General features: G+C 43.0%; 1 protein-coding gene across 3 annotated transcripts; it reads left to right on the top strand.

Moving 5' to 3' along the window:
• Positions 1-2,500: 2,500 nt before the first annotated feature.
• Positions 2,501-20,875, top strand: POPDC2 (popeye domain containing 2). Of its 3 annotated transcripts, XM_049877292.1 has the most exons (5): positions 2,501-2,676; positions 2,812-3,450; positions 9,427-9,535; positions 14,887-15,437; positions 20,240-20,329. In XM_049877292.1, the coding sequence occupies exons 2-4, from the start codon at positions 2,960-2,962 to the stop codon at positions 15,391-15,393; spliced, it is 1,107 nt and encodes a 368-aa protein (XP_049733249.1). In that variant the 5' UTR covers positions 2,501-2,676; positions 2,812-2,959; the 3' UTR covers positions 15,394-15,437; positions 20,240-20,329. The 3 variants fall into 3 exon arrangements, with proteins under 3 accessions (XP_049733249.1, XP_049733258.1, XP_049733240.1); XM_049877301.1 differs by having other exon boundaries at positions 2,501-3,450; positions 14,887-15,295; positions 20,240-20,875; XM_049877283.1 differs by having other exon boundaries at positions 2,501-3,450.
• Positions 20,876-27,502: the final 6,627 nt, after the last annotated feature.

Genomic DNA, 27,502 nt, shown 5'->3' with positions numbered 1-27,502 from the left:
AATAGAATTGTCCCTTAGGGTTTCCAAGGCTGTAAATCTTGATGGAACCAGACTGCCACATCTTTCTCCCTTGGAGCGACTGGGGGGTTTGAAGAGCCTACCTTCCCATTTGCAGCTGAGGGCTTAACTGCTGCACCACCAGCGCCCCTTCCTGTAGCAATAAGTGAGTATATATACATATATATGTATGTGTGTGTACATATATATTTATGTAGATAGATAGGTATGTATCCCAGAAGTATGTAGTGGGTTGGTACAGCACAGGGAATATATAATACAAATACACTTATCTAGACTTTGCATACTAGTCACATACTAACTATGGGACCTTGGGCAAGCTCCTTAACTTCTCAGCTTTTTTCTTCCATTAAAAAAAATAGGCATGGGATGACGTGAGGCAACATAGTACCCTCTGCTCCGATGAGCACGTACAGGGTGAGACAAAGAAGGCAGGTTGAGTTCAGGCTGGGCAGCCCACTAGGTGAACGGTGGCCAGTGAGTGCCTGTCTCTTTAAAGGGTCAGCCAGACCATTGGGCAGGCTTCCTGGGAAAGATGACCTGCTTTGAAATTCTATCTTGGGCAGAGCCTTGGTTGCTTCTCTGTTTCTGTGCCTCTGACTTCCTTGCTTACAGCTGGCAGGGACAGCTTCTCTGGGAGCTCAAGGCGCGTGACTAAGGAAGGATGAGCAGCGCTCCTTGTTAAAGTAGGTGGGTTGGTTGCGAGGCAGGCAAAAAAAAAAGCCTCATTGCCATTGAGTGGATTTGTGGAGGGAGTCTGAGTTGGGAATCATGGATCTAGTTCTGTATTTTCATTTACTGTGCAACCCACATGGGATAGAGTCATAATCCTAATAGACATAGATTCAAGTTTTGGTTCTGCCACTTACTACCTGTGGGATCACGTTACCTCTCTGAATCTCCATCCACTTCTTTCAGATTTAGAAGGACGATAATATTAATTTTGGAAAATTGTTGTAATGGCTAAGTAGCATACATGGGAAGTGCCAGCTCTAGAGCTATATACTTGTTAGGTGCCATCCAGTCGTTTCCGACTCACAGCAACCCCGTGTACAACAGACAAAACACCGTACAACAGACAAAACACCGCCTGGTCCTGCAGCATCCTCACAGCCATTGTTATGCTTGAGCCCATTGTTGCGGCCACTGTGTCTATCCATCTTGTTGAGGGTCTTCCTCTTTTTCACTGACCCTCTAGCAAGCGTGACGTCCTTCTCCAGGGACTGGTCCCTGCACATAACATGCCCAAAGTATGTGAGATAAAGCTTTGCCATCCTTGCTTCTAAGGAGCATTCTGGCTGTACTTCTTCCAAGTACAGAAGAAGTGTACTACTTCTGCATACTGGTGGTGTAGTGGTTAAGAGCTACAGCTGCTAACCATAAAGGTTGGTTGCTTGAATCCACCAGGCAGTCCTTGGAAACCCTATGGGGCAGTTCTTCTCTGTCCTACAGGGTTGCTATGAGTCATGTACTTAGTAGGTGCTTGATATGTGGTAAACCAAAGAAAAACCTGTTGCCATTGAATTGATTCATACTCATAACGACTCTATAGGACAGACTAGAAGTGCGCCATAGGGTTTCCAAGGCTGTAATCTTTGTGGAAGTAGACTGCCACATCTTTCTCCCATGGCGTGGCTGGTGGATTTGAACCAATGACATTTAGGTTAGCAACAGAGCTCTTAACCACTGTGCTACTGGGGCTCCTTTAATAAGTGGTAGTTATTATAATTTAGAAATAGGGGGTGGGTGGGGTGATGGTCTGGGCAACCTAGTACCATTGTATTGACTATTACTAGATCCAGATGTAAGGAGCCCTGGTGGCACAATGGTTAAGTGCTATCTGAAATGTTGGCTGCTCGAACCCACCAGCCACTCTGTGGGAGGAAAGACCTGGCGCTATGCTTCCATAAAGATTATAGCCTGGAAAACCCTATGGGACAGTTGAACTCTGTCACCTGAGTTGGAACTGACTCGTGGGCACCTAACACCAGCAACACAACAGATCCAGATATAAACAGGGGACAGTCAGCCTAGAATCGAAACAGCCACTTTGCATAGCTACTTTTGTTCAGTGGGTGTTACATAAATGCCTAATGATATTCCCGATGTGACTCAACAAAGGCTTTCAAGGGCTTTTCCAGTTTTCACTGTTTGGATATTTTCCGATGGAAGCCCCATATTTTTCTAACTAGATGTGTCCTCCTACCTCAGACAGCCTCTGACCCTCCCACAGGGGGCTCTGAACAGTGTCCAGTCTAAAGCGTTGTGATAAATTCTTTGTTCATTTTTCCTTTGTCCCTCCCTGCCTGCCTCTCTTGTCCCGAAGTCTTATCCTCCTGGGAGGTATGTTAAGTGCTCTGCCAGCCTGCCTGTGTGCCTGGCCTGTTTTTTCTCACTGCCAGTACCTCTTGGATTCCAATTCCAAACATGGTATCCGTCTGGGGTCACCCTTCCTTCCGGTGCCAAGAGAGAAGCATTCCAAATAGAACACAAGTGTGCCTCCTGCGCCAGGCTCTCTTCATTCGGCTTGGGGACAACAGAGAGCAGGATGTGGTCACTTCAACCCATACTCCACTGAAGTTTTCAGTCCCCCAGTCTACCTTTTCTTGAGAAAATTTAGTTTTTCTGCTAACAGCCAAGTGTGAAGACGGCCCTAAGGTAAGTGGAGCCAAGAAAGCCCACCAGAGCTCTGTGGGGGAGAATCAGAGCTTTGCTGAGGGAGGAAGAGAGAGAGAGAGAGAAACTTTTCAATTCTCCATGAAGTGTACCATGTTTTGCCATTCACTCCCAAAGCCGCTAGCACCATCCCCCCCAGGACTGGAGGAGCTGGTAATGGGAAGCCGGAGGTGAGAAGACACCAAAGAGGACCGATAACTCATTTTCTGAGTATCCCACGTGGAGGCAGTTTTAGAGCTCAGCCAGGCTTTGAGACATCCTGAAGATGAGCACCAACAGCAGCACGGTGGGCCAACTCGTCTGGCAGGGACCGGTGTGCATTGGCTGGAGGCAGGATCTGGAAGGGGCTCTCTACCACCTGGCTAACTGCATCTTGCTCCTGGGCTTCATGGGGGGCAGCGGGGTATATGGACGCTTCTACCTGTTTGGCTTCCTGGGTACGGGCTACTTGTGCTGTGTGCTGTGGGGCTGGTTCAATGCCTGCAGCCTAGACATCATCCTCTGGAGCTCCCTGCTGGCAGTGGCCTGTCTGCTGCAGCTGGCACGCCTGGTATACCGCCTCCGGGAGGACACCCTCCCCAAGGAGTTCGACCTCCTTTACAAGACTCTGTACCTGCCCCTGCAGGTGCCCCTACAGGCATACAAGGAGATTGTTCACTGCTGCCAGGAGCAGGTCTTGGCTCTGGCCACTGAGCAGACCTATGCTGTGGAGGGCGAGACACCTATCGACCGCCTGTCCTTGCTGCTCGCTGGCCGGTAAGCTACTCTGCCGTTGCCCGTTTCTTTCCCCAGCCCACGTTTCTCATTTCCCAGCACGTCCCTTTCCATTTCGTGTCTTCCACCATTGAGAGAAGGATGTGGCAAGTCAAACAAATCAAAATGGATTTTTCTAAGTGAGGGGATGTTTCCTCTTTCTTAGAATTTTCCAAGAAGAAGCCAGATCATGAGGCATCTTCTCAGTTTGTAAGAAGGGTTGTGTGTGTACTTGCTGTTGTGACGTGTGGGGTGGGTGTTTCTAGAGCCCTGGCCTGAAATGACCACACACACACATCTCAGTGTGCCATGGCTAAGCTTCAGTGATATCTCTTAAGCCTTTTCAGAAATGCTTCTAGAAAAGTGAACATTTCAATAAGATTAATTTGTTTTTTCCATATGCATTCAACAAACATCTGCTAGGTGCCAACTACTTGCAAGAAACAATGCTAGATGTAGAAGGATTTCCCCTAACTCCTATTCCTTGCCAGGGCATTGAGGAAGCAGCCTCAGTTGTTCCAGGAATAGCCTGTACAGACTTTGCATGATATACCAAATAGCCATTCTATATACAGCCAGTCATGTAGAGGAAATGCCTCTTGTCCACTTTTCCACTCCTGGTTGTCCCATTGAGATTCTTGCTGACCATGAAGTCAACTGCTGTGAATCTGAGGGGTAGACAGTGAGAGAAGGGTGATGCCCACACTTGTCTCACTGAGGATTTGGTGGAGGCACCCTGCTCCTTTAAGAAGGCTGACCGTTAGAAATTGGCAGAAATGATCCTAGTCAGGGCCAGTATGTGCTGAATCAACCTGGATACCAGTGCTAGCCATTGGTCTATGTCTTCTGAGCAAACATCTTGGGCCCTGTAGGGAATACACTTGGTAGGGAATTGTGGGTCCTTTGAAACATTGCCCTAGTTGGACTTGTATGTGGGTCTGAGCATCAAACAATAAGCAACTTAACCTGGATATACTTGAGCTGGGTCTGCAAAAAGGAAGCAAAGTATTTCAAAAGCTTTGTCCTCCATTTTGTCCCTGCTCCACTTTGTTTTATCTTACTTGAGACCAGGACAGTGTGGTAGGAAAAGGTAACTAGTGATTAGAAGGCTCTTATTTCAAGAAAAAATGAAACCAGTTGACTGACAGCCAAAAACCAAACCCACTGCCATCATATAAGGACGGTGTAGGGAACTTGCTCACTCAGGAGATCCGTGATGTTATTTGCTCCTCATTACTCCTCTGTTAAGGAGGGAATTAGGATGGGTGGGAGAAGCACCCACCCCACTGTGTGGGTCCTTATTTGCTGTAAGCATGTTATGGCTCTTGTCTGTTCTGGTATCTTTGTATGATGGATTTACTGTGAACTTATATAAGACCACTTCCCTGTGAAGGGAGAGGGAAGCTTGCCCCCTTGGTGTGGCTTTTCCTAGTATAAGGCAATAAATATTTGATTCAGAAATTAGACAGTTTTGATGTTTTTTTTTCTTGCTTTTCCAAGGTTTAGAGTGTAAGTGTTTTGTTGTTCTTGTTGTTTTGTTTTCTTTAAATATCAGCCTGTCTCAGCTTTGCTAAGTTGGAGATGGAGGCTTAGCAAGAAGAAACTTCAAGTCTATTATCAGGCTCTAGTTTTAAAGGAGGATTATTGTACCTTGGACTAGTTACACAGGAGCCCTGGTGGCACAGTGTTAAGCACTCAGCTGCTAACCGATAGGTCAGTGGTTCGAACCCACCAGGCACTCTGCAGGAGAAAGGTGGCAGTCTGCTTCCATACAGATTCACAGCCTTGAAAACCCCATGGGGCAGTTCTACTCTGTCCTGTAGGGTCACTATGAGTTGGAATCAACTCAGCAACAATGGGTTTGGTTGGCTTTTGGACTGATTACAGTGAAGAAGTGAACACCTCAAAGCAGTAGACAAAAGACCCTGTGCCAGGAAGTGGGGGCCTCTTGTGCAGACCTCCCCTGTCTTGTGTGCGGACTCATCTGGAATCCTTTGCCCAAACCTCAGGAGTCTTTTTTTGTCTTATTTTAATAAGGGTAGCCAGCCCCTTTCAAGGCTCAGAGAGGTGATGTGACTTGTTCAAGTCTACCACACTGTTAAGCTGGACTTACTGTTGGAAAGTTGCTGTCATATAAAATTCAAAGCACAAAATTCCACGTGTATAAGCTCCTGAGTAGATGACCAGCTGTCTAAGTCTATCATGTAGGAGGAAATTACCTGTCATCCGGGAGATGAAGAAGGAAAGACTTAAATGGACATAGGTATACCAGTTCCAGTGACTTCAGTGAGCTATGTGGGCTCAGTAGATGTCACTCACACTCTAAGATGTTATTACTCCTCGTGGCTTGCTTGAGTGGCCAGATTCCTCGCCTGAGAAGATGACATGAGGATTTGATGTATGCTGCAGCAGCTTCATTCTCTCTTCCTTTCTCAGAGAAGCCTTTCCTTGTGATTTTGTTCCCCTTTTATAGCGATACAAGTTCCTTCCTTCCTTCCTTCCTTCCTTCCTTCCTTCCTTCCTTCCTTCCTTCCTTCCTTCCTTCCTTCCTTCCTTCCTTCCTTCCTTCCTTCCTTCCTTCCTTCCTTCCTTCCTTCCTTCCTTCCTTCCTTCCTTCCTTCCTTCCTTCCTTCCTTCCTTCCTTCCTTCCTTCCTTCCTTCCTTCCTTCCTTCCTTCCTTCCTTCCACAGATATTTATTAAAAGTACTATGATCCAGTGTTAAATACAAAAATATCATTCGTTGCACTCATGGATCTTACAGTCTATCAAGAACGTCAAGAATTAAGGTTTGACATACTGGTTAATAACAGACATAGTACTTCCAGGGAGAAATGCAGAGTGTGATGAGAACATGAATTCAGTGATCTAACTTTCCTGGGGAGGTAGGACAAGACTTCCTAGAAGAAGGGATGTTTAAGTTGAGACTTGAGGAGAAGGTGGGGATGGAAAAGAGGTCCAGCTGGAGGGGACAGAATATGTGAAGACCCTGAGGCAGGAAAACATGACACTTCATTTTATCTTGTATCCTTTCATTACTCAGGGAAGTTCTGCCTGGCAGTCTGTATTACCTAGTCTTATGGGAGCAAGTGTGTTTCTGCTGTTAGAGGCTAAGAGCTGATGCTCCACATTGTAGCTTGGTTTGAGACCTACGTCCCCTTCTGTCTTCCTTCTTTAGTTTATCATATAATAGGTGATACCTTATTAATTGGTGATGGTCCTCAGTAATTTGTATGACCACATATATACCTAGACATCCATTAAGAGCATGACCCAGGAGTGTGAATATCCCATTGACCAGAACTTAGTCAAAGGGCTACACATAGCTGTAAGAGAGATAGAGAAATGAATATAGTCTTTAGCTGGGCAACCATGTGCCTAGCTAAAATTCTAGTACCATGGATGAAGCCACCACCTGTCTGTCAGTTTGTTTTACTGTGCAGGCTTGAGTGTTACCCTGATGCTAGAAAGCTATGCTACTGGTATTTCAAATGCTAGCACGGGAACCCATGGTGGACAGGTTTCAGGGGAGATTCCAAACCAAAAAGAAAGGCTTGGCAATCTGCTTCCAAAAGTTAGTCAATGAAAACCTTATGGATCACGTCAGAATATTGTCCTATATAGTACTGGAAGATAAGCCCCCTAGGTTGGAAGTCACTGAACAATAGCCAAAACAATGGACCCAAACACACCAATGATTTTAAAGATGGTGTAGGGCCAGCCAACGTTTTGTTCTGTTGCACATGTCTCCATGAATCAGAGTCAATTCTGAGAGCAGCTAACAAACAACAAATGGAGGAAGAGAAAAGCAGGTGTTGGAGAACAGTCTGCCATGCTGGATTTCCTAGCTTTTCCTTCCATCCTCTTCCTTATCTGCTTCTCAATATCCTCCTCATCCTTCAAAACTCAGCTCAAATGTCATCTTCATTGAGAAGTCTGCCACCTGAAAATGGAATTGTTCTCTCTCCCTCCTCTATGCTCCTCTCCACGTTTTGTTCTTATACCACTTATCACATTCAGTTGCAGCCAGTTATGTGCCTACAACTTCCACTAAACTGTGAAATCCTCAAAGCCGTGGACCAGACTGTATCCATCTCTGCATTCTCAGACCTCCAGGAAAACAGGAGGTGATACGAGCGTGTTTATTTAGTGAATAAAACTCCAGAAATAATGGAGTTCACAGCTTCCTCCAAATGGACAAGTTGTACTTAGAGATCTTTTCTGCCTGTCCCCTGTCCTGATAGAGGGACCTCCTTGCTTCATATAACTCACTTTAGCAAGTAGGCTGAACCCAAAACTATTGAGTTTTCTGGTAAAAACAGAAAAAGCCCATACTGGGTCCTAGTTATTTTTCAGAAACGCATGGCATCTGGGATACAGCCATTGCCCCCCTCCCCGCCACAGAGTCAGTGACATGCCATCAAATCTGACAGTCCTCACTGAATGCAATGCCCCTTCCCTGCAGGGATGTAGATAGCATCAGGCTAGGTGCTGGCCACACAAGTCTACAAATGTAAGCAGCATCGATGGTGTTTTTAACCCTGAGTTGTAAAACCAAGCCTATAGTCGTGGGCAAGTCAAGAACAGTTGTTTAAACTGTTGGCTGTGTTGACTAAGAATATCCATAAAACTCAAATAAACATATTTTCGGATTCCTGATTGCAGCCACAGAAACCCACTCTGGCTAGCTAAAGCAAAATATGGTTTATATTGAGAAGGATGCAAGGGTTTCTCACCAAGTTTGGAGAAATGGTTGCAGCTGATCCTTAGATAGGACTAGAAGCAGGAACATGCCAGAAAATGGACATTGCCAATGCCTGATAATTGTCCTTATCCAAGAGATGAGCCACACTCACTTAATTCCTGTTCCAAATTCCCAGGAGAGGACTTTGATTGGCTTAGCTTGGATTAGATGTTCACTCCAGGACCATCAACTGGACAGGGTGGGTGGGATCTCGTTGTCTAAAGGCAGAAGCCGTGTTGTCACCATATGGTTAGATAGGATAGGAAAGGAGCAGTGCTAGTAGTGTCCACTATACCACCTACCGAAAGCTCGGATAAGAGGTGGCAACGTGGTGTCATGGCAAGAGCAGAGGTTTTCATTGCCAAATAGAATATCAGTTCTGCCACTTGACAGCTGTGTAGCTTAAACTAGTCACTCGACTTTTCTGAGCATCATTTCCTTAGGTGTAAAATATAGAAAAGAACAATCTACCTTGAGTTATTGAGGTTAAATAAGATAGCACTTGTAAAGTAGTTACAATGTAAGCATGTGGTGTGAAAAACATGGACCTTCGTGTAGCTGACTGGGAAGGGTATAAGGTCAGAAAGTTGCCCCAGGCTGAACCTCTTAAGCAGAGCTGTCCAACAGTACTTTCTGTGATAATGGAAATGCTTTATGTCTATGGTGTTTAATAAGGTAGCCACTAGCCACATGTGCCTATTGAGCACTTGAAATGTGACTAGTGCAACTGAGGAACTGAATTTTTAATAGTACTTAATTTCAATTAATGTAAAATAATTCAAATAGCTACATGGGGCTAGTGGCTACCATATTGGACAGTGGAGCTCCAGAGCGGTCGTCCTTCTTTCTGGCTACTAGGATCACTTGGGGAGATTTTTGAAACTATTTATATCCAGATCCCATCTACAGAGATTCTTGCTTAATTGATCTGGGATAAAGCCAAGGATTTTTGTTTTGTTTTGTTTTTTAAAGTTCTCCCAGGGCTTCTACTCTGCTGCTTAGAATTGAGAACCATTAGTAAAGAGAAGGAAAGTGAGGGCTTGGGAAGTCTTGATGGAATCTGTTTCTAAATTGCTCCTATGCAGTAATCGAGCTACTTCTGCTCTGGATTTCACCATGTTTCTGGCACGGTCAGTCTTGCTGGAAGAGCCATGTTGGCGAGCAACACAACCTCACTGAACAGGGTTTGGGCAGCCATTTCCTTTTTCCCATACAGTCTCTTCTCTCCCTTTGCCAGGGTTCGTGTGAGCCAGGATGGGCAGTTTCTGCACTACGTCTTTCCATACCAGTTCATGGACTCTCCTGAGTGGGAATCACTGCAGCCATCCGAGGAGGGGGTGTTCCAGGTAATAGGGAACCCCATGGCAGCACCACCCTACCCTGTTCCACTCTAGGCTAGCAATATCTCCACCTCTGTCTTTGCCCTCTCACATTTGTCCATTGAACTGCTGCCAGTATGCTACTAGGGGGAGTACTCTCATCTGAAGAGAGTGCCTGGGCTCCTGACATAGGTAGAGTTGTGTAGGGAGGTGCTGACCCTGAAAGCTGGGCCTACAATTCTTCCAGAAGATCCCAGTGTCCTTAGAGGGTAACTTAAGATCTTCTGTAAGCTGCATCTCCAGCTCTTCCCTCCCTCACACTTTTCACTCATACCAGCCATGCTGAACTACTCGTATTTCCGTAAACGTACCACGTTGTTTTGCAACTCCATGTCTTGGCCTCTACTGTCCCTCTGTCTGAAAGGCATTTCCCCTTCTACACTAAGTTATGGCATCACACTGCCTCTGGAAGCCAGCCCAGGTGGACCTCACCAGTGTCCATGCCCACAGTTTATTGTTCCCACGTGTGCCTGTTCTCCTCCTTTTACTTATGCTGACTGGTGCACACGTTGCTCTCTGTTCTGGTTGTCTTGTTTCCTTTTTATTTTCCCCATGGTAAACTCTTTGAAGTAAAAATCTGGGCTCCTTCCTCTCTCCATCCCCAGTCTCCAGAGGACAGTGCCTGGAAAACAACAGGTGATCTGGCATGGCTGTGGGCAGTTGGTATCTCAGAGCACTCCATGGGGCACTGACATACACACAGGCAGCATGCTCCACGTGGGGGCCTGGCCGCTTGGCCTCTGCTTTATCAACTCTTCAGACGGGCTACCCTCTTCAGACCGGCACTATGTATTACCTCAGTGGTCCTTGAAATAGCCCTATGGGTTATTACCTCATTTAACAGATCAGGAAACTAAGGCTAAAAAATATCAAGTAATTTGCCCAAGGCCTTACACCTAGAAAGTAGCGAAGCCAAGTTCCCTGGGTCTACTATTTATGTTTTTGTTTTGTTTTGTCTTATGATGGGAGGGAGCACCAAGAGTGTGGAATTTATACATGCATACTGTCAGCCTAATAGGGACTTCCTTGCCTAGATAGTTTGTGGTTACTGGGCTCCATGTGTCTCCTACCACTTCTATCAGGGCGTCCCTCAAGCTGGTCTGAGCCAACCCCTGAATAGACACATGCCAGGCAGTGCCGCCTGGCTGGATCTGCCTCCGTCCCCACCCTGACTTTTGGCTCTGTGAGGATAGAGCCTATAAGAGGCAATCCTGATCCCACTGCCAGGTCCACCAGCCACAGACCCCTCCTATCCTATTCCTCCTCTTTCCCCTGTCCCCACTCATACACACACCCTCTCTGATACCCAGCAATCTCCTTTGGGCACTCCCTCAGGGCCATGAACCTCCTAGAGCGCTGAGTCAGGTCGTCAGCCAGGCAGACCAGGGCTCTATTTCTGACGCTGACACTGAGGAACAGGTGGTGGGTAAGCTGGGTGTCCTCCCCTAAGCTATGCTCAAAAGGAAGGGCTGTAACCCCAAATGTCCTCTCAGACTGGAACGTAGGCAGAGTCGTATTCCTCCCATTTTTATTTTTAGTTTGTACTCTGGTGGGAGCCACGCATTTGCTACTGGCTGTGTAAAGTCCCATTTCCTCTTTGCAAATGCCAAGCGGTGTCCCAAGTTATAGTTCATCTTGTCCTTGCCTGTTGTAATTACATAGTCTTCGTTGACTGAGAGAATATCTACAGTGAATGCCTGAATCATGATTCACATCACGTTTAACACAAATCAGTCAACATTCCATCACACTTCTCAACAAGTCGATTAAATAAGAATGTATTGACTGTCCAGCACTGTGACACTATCATTACTCACCAAGAACACAGCATGGAGGTGCACACAGAAATCACTATTTCTTCCATTTGCATTGTGTTTTACTGACCTCAAAGTCTATATATAGATGTTATTTCATTTAATCCATCAAAACCAACCTCTGAGGTGAGTATTCAAGAAAAAGCTAGGTACATGTCAAAACTTTATTACAGACATGTGCATATGTATGTAGGAACCAACCAAGAAACAGATTTCCCAAGAACCTCTGAGAAAGAGTTTTATATAAGATATGAGAAAGTATCACTAGGTTGTTTTGCAGCGTACAAGATTGGTAGTCTTCACCTGATTCATTCATTCACTTCAGTAATATTGGGCGCTTATATACCAGGCATTGTTAAAATGTGCTTGGGATACATTAGCGCACAAAACTACGGTCCCTGCCCTCATGGAATTCGCATTCTGTTAAGGGAAACAAAAATTAGCCATAGACATAATGAAGGAAACCCTGGTAGCATAGTGGTTAAGAGCTACGGCTGCTAACCAAGAGGTCGGCAGTTCAAATCCACCAGGCGCTCCTTGGAAACCATATGGGGCAGCTCTACTCTGTTCTATAGGGTCGCTATGAGTCGGAATTGACTTGACAGCAGTGGGTTTCGTTGGTTTTTTAGACATAAAGAATAAGTAAATTATGTAATACGTTAAAGGATAGTAACTGCTAGTTAAAAATAATAATAAAGCAGAGTAAGGGAGATATGGTTGCAATTTTAAATAGAATATCTACAGCAACTCCTTGTTAAGCAGGTGACACCTTAGCAAAGACCTGAAGGAGGTGACAATATGAACTCTGGGGTAGAGTGTATCAGACAGAATGGGAGCCAGTGGACAGGCCATGAGGTGGGAGAAGGCAGTGTGTTTGAGGTACAGAAAGGAGAACAGTGCAGCTAGAACTGTGAGAGAGAAGGGAGAAGATAGCGGGAGAGGTAGTCATGGGCGGGGAGGGGAGCCAGATCATGGAGGGTCCGAGCTAGTGCTTTCTATATTAGCTCACTTGCATTTCCTCATGAGTGGATGTGGTATGGGAGAGAAAGAGAGAATCAAGAATGACTCAGAATTTTGACCTGAGCAACTGGAAGGATGGAACTGCTATCAACCGAGATAAGGAAGTCTGCAAGTAGAGCTAGTTTTGGTAGAAGATAGGAAGTTCAGTTTTGGACGTGGTAGGTGACTCATCTACAGACATTCCAGTGGAGATGCTGCATAGGCAGTTAGATAGTTGAGCCTGGAATTCATGAGAGAGGTCTGGGCTGTAGACATAAACTTGGGAGTTGTTGGCATACAAATGATATTTAAAGCCATTGGATTGGATGGCGCAGTGGCTAAGCGCTCAGCTGCTAACCGAAGGGTCAGCAGCTTGAGCCCACCAGCCACTCTGCAGGGCAAAGATGTGGCAGTCTGCTTCTGTAAAGATACAGCCTTTGGGACGGTTCTACTCTGTCCTATAGCGTCGCTGTAAGTTGGAATTGACTCGATAACAGTGGGTTTGGGGGATTGGATCACCCAAATGAATGAGAGAAGGGGTTCAAGACCTGAGGTCTGAGATGCTCTAACCTTAAAAAGTTGGAGAGAAGAGGAGATAACAAAGGAGCCTGATAAAGAGCAATCAGGAGATGGAAGGAACTCCAGGAGAGCATGGCATCCTGGGAACCAAGTGAAGAAACTGTATCAGAGAGGAGAGAGAAATCAATGAAGTTGAATGCTGTAAAAATTGACCACTCAGTTCAGCAACATGGAAGTTACTGGTGCCTTAACAGACAGCCTTTGTGGACTGCTAGGGACAAAGCCTTATTGGATTAAGAGAGAATGAGAAGAGAGAAATTGGAGACAGCAAGTATATAGATAACTTTTTTCTTGGAGTTTTGCTAAAAAGGAGAGCAAATTAATGGATGGTAGCTAGCCAAGGAAGTGAGATAAAGAAAAAGGGTTATTCATTTTTTTTGGTTTTCTTCTATTTTAAGTTGGAAGAAGTAACAACATGTTCGTAATGTTGCCTACAGTCTTTGTGCTCAGCTTTAAGGACACTGTTTATGTCCAGGTTAGCTCTTACTCACATATACCCACTTCATGTTCAATACTCTGATTTCTTGTCTGGGAATTGCTAGTAAGTACAGATAAGGTTTAGGCTGCTGTGTTAGATTGTGACAAATACTTGCGGAACTGTTAGTAATGGATGGATGATAAGTATTACTTTCAGAATTGTTTCTCATGAGGCAACGTGCTTAATTTGTCCGATGTCATACTGCTGGTAAAGTGGTAAAGCTGTTACTTGACACCAACTTCTGGCCTTGGTGTTGTAACTTAGGGCCCTGACTGCAGAGCTTAGTATTGGGAGTGGGAGGGGGAGTGGGGAGAGGCTGAAAGAGGAAATGGATGAAGGAAATGGAGGAGGGGTATTGCAGAGGGGAAAGGACAGGAGGGAGGGTAGTGGGCAATGCAGGAATTAAAAGGGTTACATAAGTCTCTAATAAAGAATTTTGTAAAGCCAATCCTACTTTTAATTAGATAATTTATTTAAAGAACTTAACACAATGCCTGGGACAGAGTTTCCTCTCAAAAAACATTAGCTGTTATGATTATCATCACCATCATTTCTAATGTCTCCATCCACAAATTTCTATCATGAACCCTGCTGGCCTTCTCATTTTTAAAGTCCTATAGCCAATCAGATTTTATACAGCTGTGTGATTCTATACCCCTTTCCTTTACTATCCTAAGCACATTTCTATCTTAAACCTTAGTTTTATGAAACACCTACTGTGTTCCGGGCATGCATTATTGCTTATTTAACCTAGAAGTGTAACTTAGCTTCGCATCATGGAAATGCAGTGAGTGTTCAGAAATTCCTAGATGAATGAATAAATGGAGAGTGGGGTGTCTTTGACTCTCTGCTTCGTCATCAGATCCTTTTGGTTAGTTTCAATGGCCAAGCCAAGAGCAACTTCAAGGGCCTGAATACCAGGCCTGTTCTCTGACCTTTTGCTGCCGCTGGGCATACCTAATCAAATCAAAAGCTAAATGAGCTTCTTTCCAACTCCTTTAACCCCTGCCCCCAATATATTATCCTCCTTTATTCTTAAAATGAAGTCAATAGCATTTCAGCCACACTTCAGAGCACTAGGAGACCCTCCTCTTTCATGAAGTCACAACATACTTAGACCCTCTACAGCCATTAGTGGTATCAGCCATGGGACCATAGAATGTAAGTGATGAGGAGACCAAATGTGGAAACTTAGGCTCCAGGAGGTGATGGCCCAGCCAGTGAATGGTTGATTCCAGAGCTCCTGATCCATGACATCCCTCATATCAGTGCAACAAATAAAAGTCACTCATTGGACCTCTCCCCCCAACAAAGGCCATGGAAAGATAATACTGTACAACTTCAACAAAAGTGTAGCCATTTGCCAAGTAACTGTATGTTTCCCTGTGCTCAATATGGACATATTTTTCTGGTTTAAACTTTCCCTCTCTGCTCTTGACCCTTCTCAGGTCACTCTGACTGCTGAGACCACATGTAGCTACATTTCCTGGCCCCGGAAAAGTCTCCACGTTCTTCTGGCCAAAGATCGATACATCTCCCACCTCTTCTCGGCCTTGCTGGGCTATGACATCTCAGAGAAGCTCTACGCTCTCAACGACAAATTCTTTGCCAAGTTTGGGCTCCGCATTGATATCCGCCTCCCCAGCCTCTACCGTGTCCTAGGTTCTGCTGCCCCGGATGCAGGGCCAGAGTCCAAGAAGAATGATGAGGAAGTCCATGAGCCAGCAGTGTCCTCTCCTCAGGCCCTGCCCACATCTGCCCAGAAGACATCTCCTTGTCCTCCCCCGCCAACTGCCACCAACCCTCCTGTACCTCCTCCCCGGGCCAGGATGTCCAGGCCCGACAGTGGCGTCCTGGGTGAGGACTCCACCAGTCTGGCGCTGGAGGATTTTGAGGAGGTGTCGGGATCAGAATCATTTATGGATTATAGGAGTGATGGGGAGTACATGAGGTGAGGGGAGAGCTAACATGGGCACAGCCGCCGAGCTCAGGATCCTGTGTAAGTACTCCCAAGGCAGCTGCCACACCTTCCTGTCAACAGCCGGCCTTAACTAGGCTTGAAAGGGCAAAAAACCACCTCACGGAGCCTGTACTCCAGAAAGTGGCATTAACCCAACCTCGCAGATAGCAACTCACTCAGGGTGCGTGCAAAGCCTGAAGGAATGTTTAACCCATTCGTTATTATTAACAGTCATTGCATTTTGGAAAGAGGACTGGTTGATGTGTTAAGCAGGCAGGTAGCTTGTTAAATTTTTTACAAGGTTGTGCTAAAAGCCAAGGCCACAGCTGGAGCTAACAAGGACTTCATATGTGGCATGTGTTCTAAAGGGGAAAAAAAGCTGGCATGGTTCTAGTACCTACTGGATTGTCTTCTTGGTACAGAGTCAGTCCTGCAAAGCTGTCAGTATTTAGCCTGGACTGGGCAGGTATCTTTGTTAAAATTGCACATTCGAAAGAGTGGTACAGACTAATAACCTTTCGGGGGGGGGGGGAACGTGCCCACCTTGCTTTCCTCTTCCACAGTGGAGAATGTGCTGATCACTCAGGCCGAGAACTGGACGCTTCTCTGACTAAACATTACTGTGATCAGATAGATATGCTGCAGCCTGGCTTTCCCAGCAAACCAGACGTACGTGAGGTAGACTGAGCATGAATCTGGGAGGTCCTCGTGGTGTGGGAAGAATTTCTCTCACAGCTCAGGAGTGCACGAAAGATTGTACTTGGTAGTTCTCAGAAAGTTCTCAGAAATTGCTTTCATGTTCCCCTGGCTGCTGTCACAATACTGTGACATTTTCCTCTGGGACTCCACCCAACCATGGTGGAGGCCTGGATTTTCCTGAGGAAAATCCCACTGTTCCCATTTCCAAGTGAGGGGCCCTTCAGAGACACGCCATTCTTTGGGAAACACCGACAAATTTTCTAAGAAATTAACCCAGTGAGGAAGCCTTCCAGGGTACACCAGGGGATGTTTCTACATTTTTAAAAACAGGTTGTATGAATGATGAAAAAGGCTAGAGAGGTGAATAACGTGAGGTTAAATATTTGGTTATAGTATAGACATGGAGTTTATAATCTCCCATGATACTAGTATCCTGAGTTGGACTGGTTCTGGGGTGATTCTAAGGACCCAGCATCCATGACCACTTTTCTCCATTGGCAGAGCACCGTCCACTTTCATTGCCTCTTCCCCATTGTGATGATATTCACCTTGCTACTTGTTTGCCCCAGCCCTGCAGACTGGTTATGTCCTATGGACCCCTGTTATTGTTCAATATGCCTTGGGCCTGTACAATCTCTTATTAACTCACAGCAGCTCTCTGCTTTTTCATGTGGTTCTTCCTGTTTTTCTTCTCTTTTCCTGGTTCTATTAGTTCTTTCTTCCCGGTAAACTGGTTGCCTAAATTTACTGCTTCTAAGTGTCCCTTTCCTTCTCAGTTCGTCCCCCCACCCCAATTTGTCCTCTGTTCCTTTGCCATTTTATTGTTCATGTATTTATCTCTCCCGTTACCTTCTTTTCCTTTTTTTCCACTTGCCTGACTTGCTCCATTCATTCTCCTAAACTACCCTGTGCCCTCCATCTTTTTTTTAATCCTGGCTCTTCCAAGATCAGTACCTTTCCCTCTGTCTATAAAGAAACACACTGAAATAAATGTGTGAAAATCCCCAGTGTTAGGGGGCGACACATTTCGGGCATGAGCTTTTCTGAACATTAGGAGGCAGGCAGCATGGTAAATAAGAAAGAGCCCAAGCCTGGGAGCCCCAGTCCTCCTTCTGTGTATGGATCTGTTACTAAGCAAATACATGACATTCTGCAAATCATACAATCTCTCCGAACCTCAGTTTCTTCCTTTGTGTGTGTTGAACCAGCTCGCTTCTAAGGGTCTTCTTGGAGTTATGTGAAGAGGCAAAGGACAAGTTTTTCAGGGGAGAAGGAAGCAGTCAGTGAATACAATGGGCACAAGCTCCAGGACCTCTGACCATGCAGCCTAAATTATATCTTTCGCAAGAATCCTCTGCTATATTTCACTAAGATTTCTCTAATGACTTGGGGATATCCTTCTTCCTGGTGGTTGGTGGGCCTTGCTTTACTAGAAGTTTCCTCTCTCCCCTATCTGAGACTATTTAACCCCCAACCAGGTGATTAGAGTATAGCTGTTTTATGTGAAAGAAGGTCATGACACGGTCTCGAAAGGATTCAGCTCTGAATATTATGAGATACCCCTTTCCAAATTCAGCCCTTTCTGAATCTCAAGATTAAACTGCTAATATAACTAATATTCTAAATTACTGGTATTTACAATAGAAGGGAGTAGGATTTTTTATGTTTGTTTGGTTAAGTAGTAGAGAAAAAGGAAGAAATACATAGTTTTTACTTTACAAACCGGAGTTTTCAGAACAAATTGAAAACATGATCAAAATTGGGTAAATTTCAGAAGGCTAACTTAAACCTGAGATTTTCTTCTGAAATCGTGTTTTTGGTTGTTGGGTTTGACTTATTCTGCCATCAGAGCCCATCTGTGGTTATTATTATAATGAAATAGCATGTTCCCTTGTGATTGGTAGCAATTTGCTATAATATTCTTTATAAAGTAAAGCACAATTCGCTGTCTATTCCCTGGCTCTTCAGTTACCAAATTTTTAGGCTCATGGCTATTCATCCCAGCAGCAGCACTTAAAGAGACCTGAAGTTGGGTGAATTCTGCATTATTAAGAGTGACATGGCGACATCACACTAACACCAGTGCTTGTCTCTCAGACCAGTCCAATCTAAGCCCGACTAAAAATGCTCAGAGCTTCCACTGAAGCTCTTTTTGAAGGGAGTACATTTTTTATTCTGTGGTTCCCTAAACTGAACTGTAAATGGGGGCTACTTCTCTTAATAGGAAACGCAGTGCTGCAGGGTAATATATTATTGCAGAGTCTTAGACCAAGACTCCGTCTTATCATTCGCTTCACTAGAATTTTTCATTTTAATTCTATGGGCACTTTTCACAAGATTCCACTTGGAGTCTTACTTTATCGGAAATGCTCACTATACACTTGCGAAATGAATGAAGGGTTTATCTTTTAGAATTGCATCTCTGAGGTGGTCAGTTGAGACACTGAGAAATATCACAGTACGAAGGCCAGTTGTGGTCAGGAAAGGAGCGCTGGACCAGGACATAGTCCCAAGGGCCAGAGAACTAATTCAACAAACAATTCTTATCTACTCTATATTTCAGAGGCTGCACATGAGAAAATGGTTGAAAGGAGTGAAGATGTTTAATCCACAAGAGACAGGAAAGTAGTATCTTCAAACTTTAAAGAGAAAGGGAATTAGAATTTAGTTTAACTTGGTGTCTAGTTATGGAATGCAGAAGTTGAATTAAAGGCTGACGGTGACAAGGGGAAGGATTTCATCTTGGTATTAATAATGGGTTTCCTCATGGGATAGTGAATTACTCATCATTAGAAAAGTTCAAGCAGGGACCAAAAGAAATCTCCATATTTTGTAAAAATGATTCAGGCTCTGGGAGAAGGTTACAATAATCAGAAGATCGTCCTTATACTGGTGTCTTCTAACCCTGTGATGCTATGGTTCTGAGATCTGAACTCTGCCGCTTAACCACCATCAAGAGTAGGTTCTTCATCTTCAGAACAGGACTAGGTTGCCTCCATCTACCTTACCAGCTTGCTGTGAGGAGTAACTGAGATAAACTATAGAATCAATTTGTAAGTTGTAAACACTAGTTAAATGTATGAGATACTTTAAAATTCTCTTGTGTATACAGTTGTTTGGAGCCCTGGTGGCGCAGTGGTTAAGTGCTTGGCTTCTAACCTAAATGTTGGCAGTTTGAATTCACCAGCAGCTTCTTGGAAACTCTATGGGGCAGTTCTACTCTGTCCTATAAGGTCGCTATGAGTTGGAATCAACTCAGTGGCAGCGGTTTCTTCTTCTTCTTCTTCTTTTTAATACAGTTACTTAGCAGTCTCTCTCTTTTTTTGTCAGAGATACACAATTTCCCTTTTTATTTCCCCCAGTCTGGCTCTCCACTGCAGGTGGCAGAGTCCCTTAATAATAAGGAGCAGCAAAAGGTGGAGGTCCAAAGGAAGCGTACACTAGCCTCCTAGCCCCTGAATAACTGAGAGGTGTTTTCCTTTATTTATCCACGGGGAGACAATCACAGTCACACTATATTCAGGCTCTTTCCTTCAGAAGTGGCTGTAGAGTATTGTGATTTCTCACAGGGCCATGGCAAGACCTCTGGGGCAGAAAGCTTCCTCTTGAAAGTAGCATGGCAGGAGCTGCCCTGGGGTCTCAATAGTAATACCACTTCTACCTGTCAGGTGTTTCGTGTGTTAAAAGCATCAGTGTCCTCCCAGTCCCCTGGACCACAGCAGCCTGGGGGCACCCTGAAACCTCCCCCTCCTCCCCCTCAGGGTCATTCGTCTATTTTTGCTTTGCAGGCCTCTTTTACCTACCCCTCTTCTTGTAAAAATAAAAGAAAGGAGTCTTATAAAACTTCCCACTCTTTTATGCAGGTTGTTTTTCTTATAATCAGCAGTTAGGTAGGAGGGAGAGTTCTATACGCTCTTCATAGGAAGCAGGAAAAGTTTTTGGACTAGATAACTTCAAAGCTGACTTGCCCTAATATTTCACAGTAAAATTCTTCACAGGTACAACCACCCCTACCATATCAGGGGTTGGGCACAAACATTAGTAGTTGAGAAAGAAAAAGCAAAAGAAAACTGAATAAAGCCATTAATGTCTCCATATGAAGTTAGGCCGTAGTGCTGAAATCCTCCTTTTTCTTTTCACAGCTCCTAAAACTCCTCTCCAGAGCTACTCTCAAGTGATGTCCAAGGGACAGCCCCCTTTGGCTCCAACCCGCACTCCTGAACTTTAAGGACGGCCGGACGATCCTTTCTCTGCGGCCGGCCTAGCGGTCTGCCCACGTTAATAGTCACAGGAAGGTCACTAGCAGGCACACCCATCTTCTCACCCACTGAAAGATACCCAGGCACGGCTGGAGGGAACACAGAAGACACCAGCACTGCAGCTACACCACAGGGCCCTGAACGACTTTTAAAAATCCACCCTCACAAACCTGTCTGCCTTCGGGAGAATGCAGCTGAAAGCGCTAAGTACAGCTTCCATCCTTTACTGGCTGTGTGATCGTGGACAAGTTCCAGAGCTTCTCTGAACCTCATCTGTGAAGTGGGAACCCTAAAACCCCCCTCACAGGGTTGCTGTGAGGATGAAATCCGTCGATTTAGGTAAAGCACCTTGCACACGGTTTGACACCTAGTAAGCACTCAATAAACCACTCCGTTTCCTTGCCCCACGTTGTCTCATTGACATATCAGAAAGGAGCAGTGAAGTCAGCGGCCCAAGAAGTTCTCACTGGTGGTTCTTTTTTAATTTTTTTTAATCAAAATTTAACTAGTCAGAATCCACTCAATGGCAACAGGTTTGGTTTTTTGGTTAATAGAAATTTTAATGGTTTTCTCTTAAGCTTTTAAGTTCAACTTATAAATCCCTTGTTCTATTTATGACTCTAGTGCTGAATACTTTTTAGGGGCTGTTTTTATGGACTTAGTTAATTAAATTTTCTTGAACATTTTCAAATGGATTTATACTTTTAATATATTCTATGTTTTTCTCCCTACATGCTTCAAAATATGTCCTGGTTATCTATTATTGCATAATAAAATAATACCCGCCTCAAAACAGTGACTTGACAGTCACAATGATGTATTTCGCTCATGTATGTGGAGGCTGGAAACCCTGGTGGCGTAGTGGTTAAGTGCTAGGCCTGCTAACCAAAGGGTTGGCAGTTTGAATCTACCGGGCGCTCCTTGGAAACTCTATGGGGCAGTTCTACTCTGTTCTATAGGGTTGCTATGTTTTGTTTTGTTTTTTTTTGATATGGAGATTGACTGGGCTCAGCTCACTCAGAGTTTCTCATGCTGTTGCAGTCTGATAGTGGCTGAGACTTTTCTCATACATGTCTTCTCAGCTGAAGACTCGAACAGCTGAGGACTGGAACAGCTGGGGATCCTTGGGCATCTCTCGTTCTCTCTTTCTGGCTAGCCTTCTCACATGGCAGCTTCAAACTAGCTAGAATTCGTGGCTGAAGTTCCCTGAAATGGATGTCTCAAGAGAGATGGACCGAAGCTGCATGGCCTTTTCTAACCTCGCCTCAGAAGTCACACAGCCTCACTTCCACCACATTCTATTTGTTAAGACAACCACAAAGGCCCATCCAGTTCTAAGGGGAGGGAACTGTCTTGGCTATCTAGTGCTGCTATATCAGAAATACCACAAGTGGTATTTTATTAGGATGAGTTTAACAAGCAGAAATTTATTTTCTCACAGTTTGGGAGGCTTGAAGTCCAAATTCAGGGTGACAGCTCTAAGGGAAGCCTTTCTCTCTCTGTCAGCACTGGGGAAACATCCTTGCCTCTTCTGAGCTTCTGCTCCTGGACAATCTTCATGTGGCTTGGTATCTCTCTTCCCTCATCTCTGCTTCTGAGCACGCTTGTTTAATCTCTTGTATAACCAAAAGAGATTGACTCAAAATACACCCTACACTAATCCTGTCTCATTAACAGAACAAAGACAACCTATTCCTAAATGGGATTATAACCACAGTCATAGAGGCTAGGATTTACCACACGTGTTTTGGGGGAACACAATTCAATCCAGGGACAGAGACTCCACCTCTGATGGGAACAGTGTCAAATAATTTTCATACATGTTTTAAAATAATGGGTCATTTTTGGTATAGCTGGTGCTGGGTTGCTGGAAGGTAGGAGGAAGAGCAGGAAGCTTCTCACCAGAGTCAAAGAGAGAGAAATCTGAAAGTGTGGAGTAAAAAATGGCTGAGAGGAGAGAACTGCTGAGTAGAATTTGGGAGTTGTGCTAACAGAGACTAGAGACAAACCTCCTAGCCCGTGAGGATATTTTCAACTGGATGACCATGTAGGCAATGCAGACGTACCCTGAAAAGGACTGAAAGATTCTAGGATGGGAGCTTCAGCTATTTTCAACATTTCAAAACATCAAATGGAAAGCATGTATTTGCTTGCAGAAAGGTTGCTTTGATTTTTAAAAATGATCAACTATTATATTGAAATAAATAAATATACAGAAGAGTGTACAAATCATAAATATGTATACGGTGAACACAGTCATGAAACCTCCTCTCTGGTCAAGAAGTAGGAAGTTACCGATGCCCCTGAAATCCCATTCATGCCCCTCCCAGTCGTTACCCATTTTCTCCATAATGGTCACCAGTATCATGACTTTTACCATCACAGTTGAGTTTTGCCTGGTTATGAGCTCCAAATAAATGGAATCACACATTGCATCCTTTTTTAGTCTGACATTTTTTGCTTACTATTACGTTTGTAAGGTTTGTCTGTATTGTTGTAGTTAGCAATAGTTTGTTTATTTTTGTTGCTATATAGTATTCTATTGTATGAATATACCACAATTTATTTAACCATTCTAATATTGATGGGGAGCCCTTGTGGCTCCTGGGATAAGAGCTTGGCTACTAACAGAAAGAAAGGTCAGCAGCTCAAATCCACTAGCCCCTCCTTGAAAACCCTGTGAGGCAGTTCTATAGGGTCAGTATGAGTCAGAATCGACTCAAAAGCAATGGGTAATGTTGGTGGGCATTTGGATAGTTTCCAGCTTGGAGCAATTATGAATTACTACTAAGAACATTCTTGTACATAGCTTTTGGTACACACATGTATCCATTTCTTGTATATATGCCTAGGAGTAGAATTGCTCAGGAATTGGATATATAGATACAAATATATTTGAATATATAGACATAATTGGACACATAGATATAATTGGACATATAGATACAATTGGGTATATATATATATATATATAATTTAATATATATAACTTTAGTAAATACTGCCAAGCTGTTTTCCTAAGTGATTGTACCAATTTATATTCCCACTAGCAGTGTGTGAAAGTTCTAGCTGCTTCTCCACCAAGAGTTGAAATTCTTACTTTTTTTTTTTTTTTTTAATGTGAGTGTTTATAGCAGTGCATTGTTGCGGTTTTAATTTTCATTTCCCTGATGAATAATAAGGTTGAGTACCTGTTCATATTTTTATTGACCATATGGATATCTTCTATTGTGAATTGTCCATTCTAGTCTCTAATCCATTTCTCCATTTGTTTGTGTGCTTTTTCTTATTGACTTAAAGGAATTCTTTAAATATTCAGGTTAAAAGTCCTTTGCTGGTTATGTGTATTCAAATATATTCTCCCACTTTATGGCTCTTCTTTTTTCTCTAAATGGTGTCTTTTGATGAATAGCACGGAAGTTCTTAATTTCGATGTAGTAATTTATCAGTCTTTTCCAACATGATTAGTGCCTGTTGTGTTAGGTTTAAGAATTCTTTTCCTCCCCTGAAGGTATTCTCCTTATTACCTTCTAGATGTTTTATTTTTCACAGTTAGACCTGATCTGGGTCAGCCTGGATCTGATTTTTGTGTACGGCATGGCACTGGGCGCATGACATAAGAGTCAAGATTCATTATTTTCCATGTGGATATCCAATTGATGGAGCACCACTTACTGAAATGATCATCTTATTCCCAAAGCTGTGTCCCCTTTGTCATAAATCAAATGCCCATAAGTTTATTTCTGGATCTTCCATTCTGTGCTGTTGGTCTGTTTTTCTATCCTTTGCTGATACTACCTACTCTTAATTATTGTAGCTTTATAATATGTTTTGATATCTTTATTTTTCCTCAAGTCTTGATTATTCTTGGCCCTTCCCTTTGTGTTTCCTTATAACTTTTAGAATCAACCTGTCAATTTCCACACAAAAAAAATAAACCCTGTTGTGATTTCATTAGAATTGCATTGATACCATGGATCAAGTTGGGAAAGAATCGGTATTTTTATATATTGATTTTTAAATCCATGAACATGATACATAACTTCATTTACTTTTGTCTACTTTAGTTTCTCTCAACAGTGTTTTGTAGTTTTCTATGTAGATATCCTCGCACAGATTTTGTTGTATTTGTTTTTAGGTATTTTATTAATTTGATGCGATTGTAAATGCTATCACTTAATTTTTTTTTTTTTACTTCTTATTGCAGGCATATATAAATACAATTGATTTTTATATATTAACCTTAATTCAGTGATGTTGATAAATTCATTTACCAATTCTAATTCTTAATGCACAGGGCCTTCAGGACTTTTCATAGATATAATTACATCCATCTGTAAATAAGGACAGTTTTGTTTCTTCCTTTTCAGACTTTATGCATTTATTCTCCTCCTCTTTGTTCTTCTATTCCTCCTCCTCCTCCTTCTGGTTTTTCCTTGGTGCACTGGATAGACTCTTCCAGTACAGGGATGAATAGAGGGAATAATACAGGATATTCTTTCATACTTGACCTCAATGAAAATGTTTTCAATCATACACAATCATACCCATTACTGGGTATGATGTGCGGTGTTAGGTGTTCATAACTCCCTTAATAGATTACAGAAGTTCTTTTCTTTTCTAATTTAAGGGAGTTGTGTTTGTGTGTGTGTGTGTGTTTAACAATGAATGAGTACTGAATTTTACCAAATGACTTGCCTGCATCAACTGAGACTGTTTGTCTCCGTTATTCTATTAATGTGGTGAATTACATTAATTGATATGTGAATGTGAAAACAACCTTGCATTCCTAGAACAAATCCAATGCTATTAAGATGTATTTTCCTTTTTATTTATTTCTGGACCTGGTTTGCAAATATTTTGTTTAGGATTTTTGCATTTATGTATCTTGTAATATATATTTTTGACTGGTTTTGACAGCAACATTATGCTGGTTTTGTAAAAGGAGTTGAAAGTATTCTCTTTTGTTTCATATTCTCTGGAAGAGATTGTGTAATATAAATGTTATTTCTTCCTTAAATGTTTGGCAGGATTCACAGGTGAAGCCATATGAGGTCTGGAGTTTTCTTTGTGGGAAGGGTTTAAAGTATGCATTCAATTTATTTAGTGGTTAGAGGAGTATTCAAATTTTCTATTTCTTATAGGGCTAGTTTTAGAAAGTTGTGTTTTTTCTGGAAATTCATCCATTTTGTCAGCATTTTCAAATTTACTGGCATAAATATGTTGACAATATCATCATTATCTTCTAAAAATTTCTGTAGGATCTGTAATGATATCGCCTTTCTTTATTCCTGATATTGGTCATTTATGCCTTCCCTCTATTTTCTTATTTTTGCTACAGGTTTATCAATTGTGTTAGTATTTGCAAAAAATCAACTTTGGGCTTTGTTGATACTCCCTATTGTGAGTGAAATAGGGAATCCATGTGAAATAGAAATCCATTACATTGTTTTGTTTTTGTCTTTATTATTTTTTTCTTTCTACTTTCTTGAGATGTGTGATTAGATAATTTACTTTCAGCCTTGTTTCTTTTTAAATATATGTACTTAAGGCTACACATTTTCCTCTGGGCACAGCTTTAGCTACATACTACAAGTTTAGATATATTTGGTGTTCAGAATATGTTCTAATTTCCATTGTGATTTCTTCCTTTACCCACAGGTTATTTAAAAGTGTTTTATTTTTTTATTTTTTTGTGTGTTTTAGATGAATGTTTAGAGCACAAATTAATTTCTCATTCAAAAACGTACCCCCAAATTGATTTGTGACATTGGCTGCTATCCCTGCAATGTGTCAGCACTCTTCTCTTTCCCTTTAAACTCTGGATTCCCTGTGTCCATTCATCCAGGTTTCCTATCCTTTCCTGCCTTCTCATTTTTGCTTTGGGGCAGGTGTTGCTCATTTGGTCTTGTATGCTTTGATCAAACTAAGGACGTTCCTCATGTGTGTTAGTGTTTGTTTTATAGGCCTGTCTAATCTTTGGCTGAAAGGTAGACTTAAGGAGTGGTCTCAGTTCTGAGTTAGGAGGGTATGTGGGGGGCCATAGTCTCAGGGGTTCCTCCAGTCCCTGTTAGACCAGTAAATCTGGTCTTTTTTTGTGAATTTGAATTTTGTTCTGCATTTTTCTCCTGCTGTGTCTGGAACCCTCTACTGTGATCCCTGTCAAAGTGGTTGGTAGTGGTAGCTGCGCACCACATAGTTCTTCTGGGCTTAGGCTGGGGGAGGCTATGGTTCATGTGGTCCATTAGTCCTTTGGACTAATATTTTCCTTGTGTCTTTGGTTTTCTTCATTCTCCTTTGCTCTGAATGTGATGAAACCAATAGACGTATCTTAAATGATTGCTCACAAGCTTTTAAGACCCCAGACACTACCAACCAAAGTAGGGTGTAGAACATTTTGTTTATGACCAAAATTATGCCAATTGACCTAGATGTACCCTGAGACCATGGTCCCCAGCCCTCAGCCCCAGTAACTCAGTCCCTGAAGGTGTCTGCATGTGTCTAAGAAGCTTCTATGACTTGGTCTTGGTCCAGTTATGCTGACTTCCACTGTATTGTGTGTCGCCTATCCTTTCACCAAAGTTAACACCTGTCTATTATCTAGTTAATGATTTCTCCTCCCCACCTCTCTCCTCTCTCATAACCATCAAAGATTGTTTTTTTCTGTGTGTAAGCCTTTTCTTGGGTTTTTATAATAATGGCCTCACACAATATTTGTCCTTTTGTGACTGACTTATTTCACTCAGCATAATGCCCTCCAGATTCATTCATGTTGTGAGATGTTTCATGGATTCATCATTGTCCTTTATCAATGCATAGTATTCCATTGTGTGTATGTACCATAATTTGTTTATCCATTCATCTGTTGATCCGCACTTAGGTAGTTTCTATCTTTTTCCTGTTGTATATAATGCTGCAATAAACACGGGGGTGCATATGGCTATTTGTGTGATGGCTCTTATTTCTCTAGGACATATTCCTAGGAGTGGGATTGCTGAATTGTATGGTATTTCTATTTCTAGCTTTTTAAGGAGCCCCCATGTCATTTTCCATAGTGATTGTACCATTTTGCATTTCCACCAACACTGCATAGAAGTTCCAATCTCCCTGCGTCCTCTCCAAAATTTGTTATTTTCTTATTTATTT

The sequence above is a fragment of the Elephas maximus genome, chromosome 1 (genome assembly GCF_024166365.1).
Source record: "Elephas maximus indicus isolate mEleMax1 chromosome 1, mEleMax1 primary haplotype, whole genome shotgun sequence".
Taxonomy (NCBI): domain Eukaryota; kingdom Metazoa; phylum Chordata; class Mammalia; order Proboscidea; family Elephantidae; genus Elephas; species Elephas maximus.
The sequence above is the reverse complement of the archived record's forward strand: the minus strand, read 5'-3'. Positions and strand labels throughout refer to the sequence as shown.

Bases quoted from the DNA above. Each gene is read 5' to 3' on its own strand.
- POPDC2 (XM_049877292.1), top strand. From the start codon at position 2,960: ATGAGCACCAACAGCAGCACGGTGGGCCAACTCGTCTGGCAGGGACCG. The intron at 3,451-9,426 runs GTAAGCTACTCT...TCCCTTTGCCAG, and splicing joins TCCTTGCTGCTCGCTGGCCG to GGTTCGTGTGAGCCAGGATG. The intron at 9,536-14,886 runs GTAATAGGGAAC...GACCCTTCTCAG, and splicing joins CCGAGGAGGGGGTGTTCCAG to GTCACTCTGACTGCTGAGAC.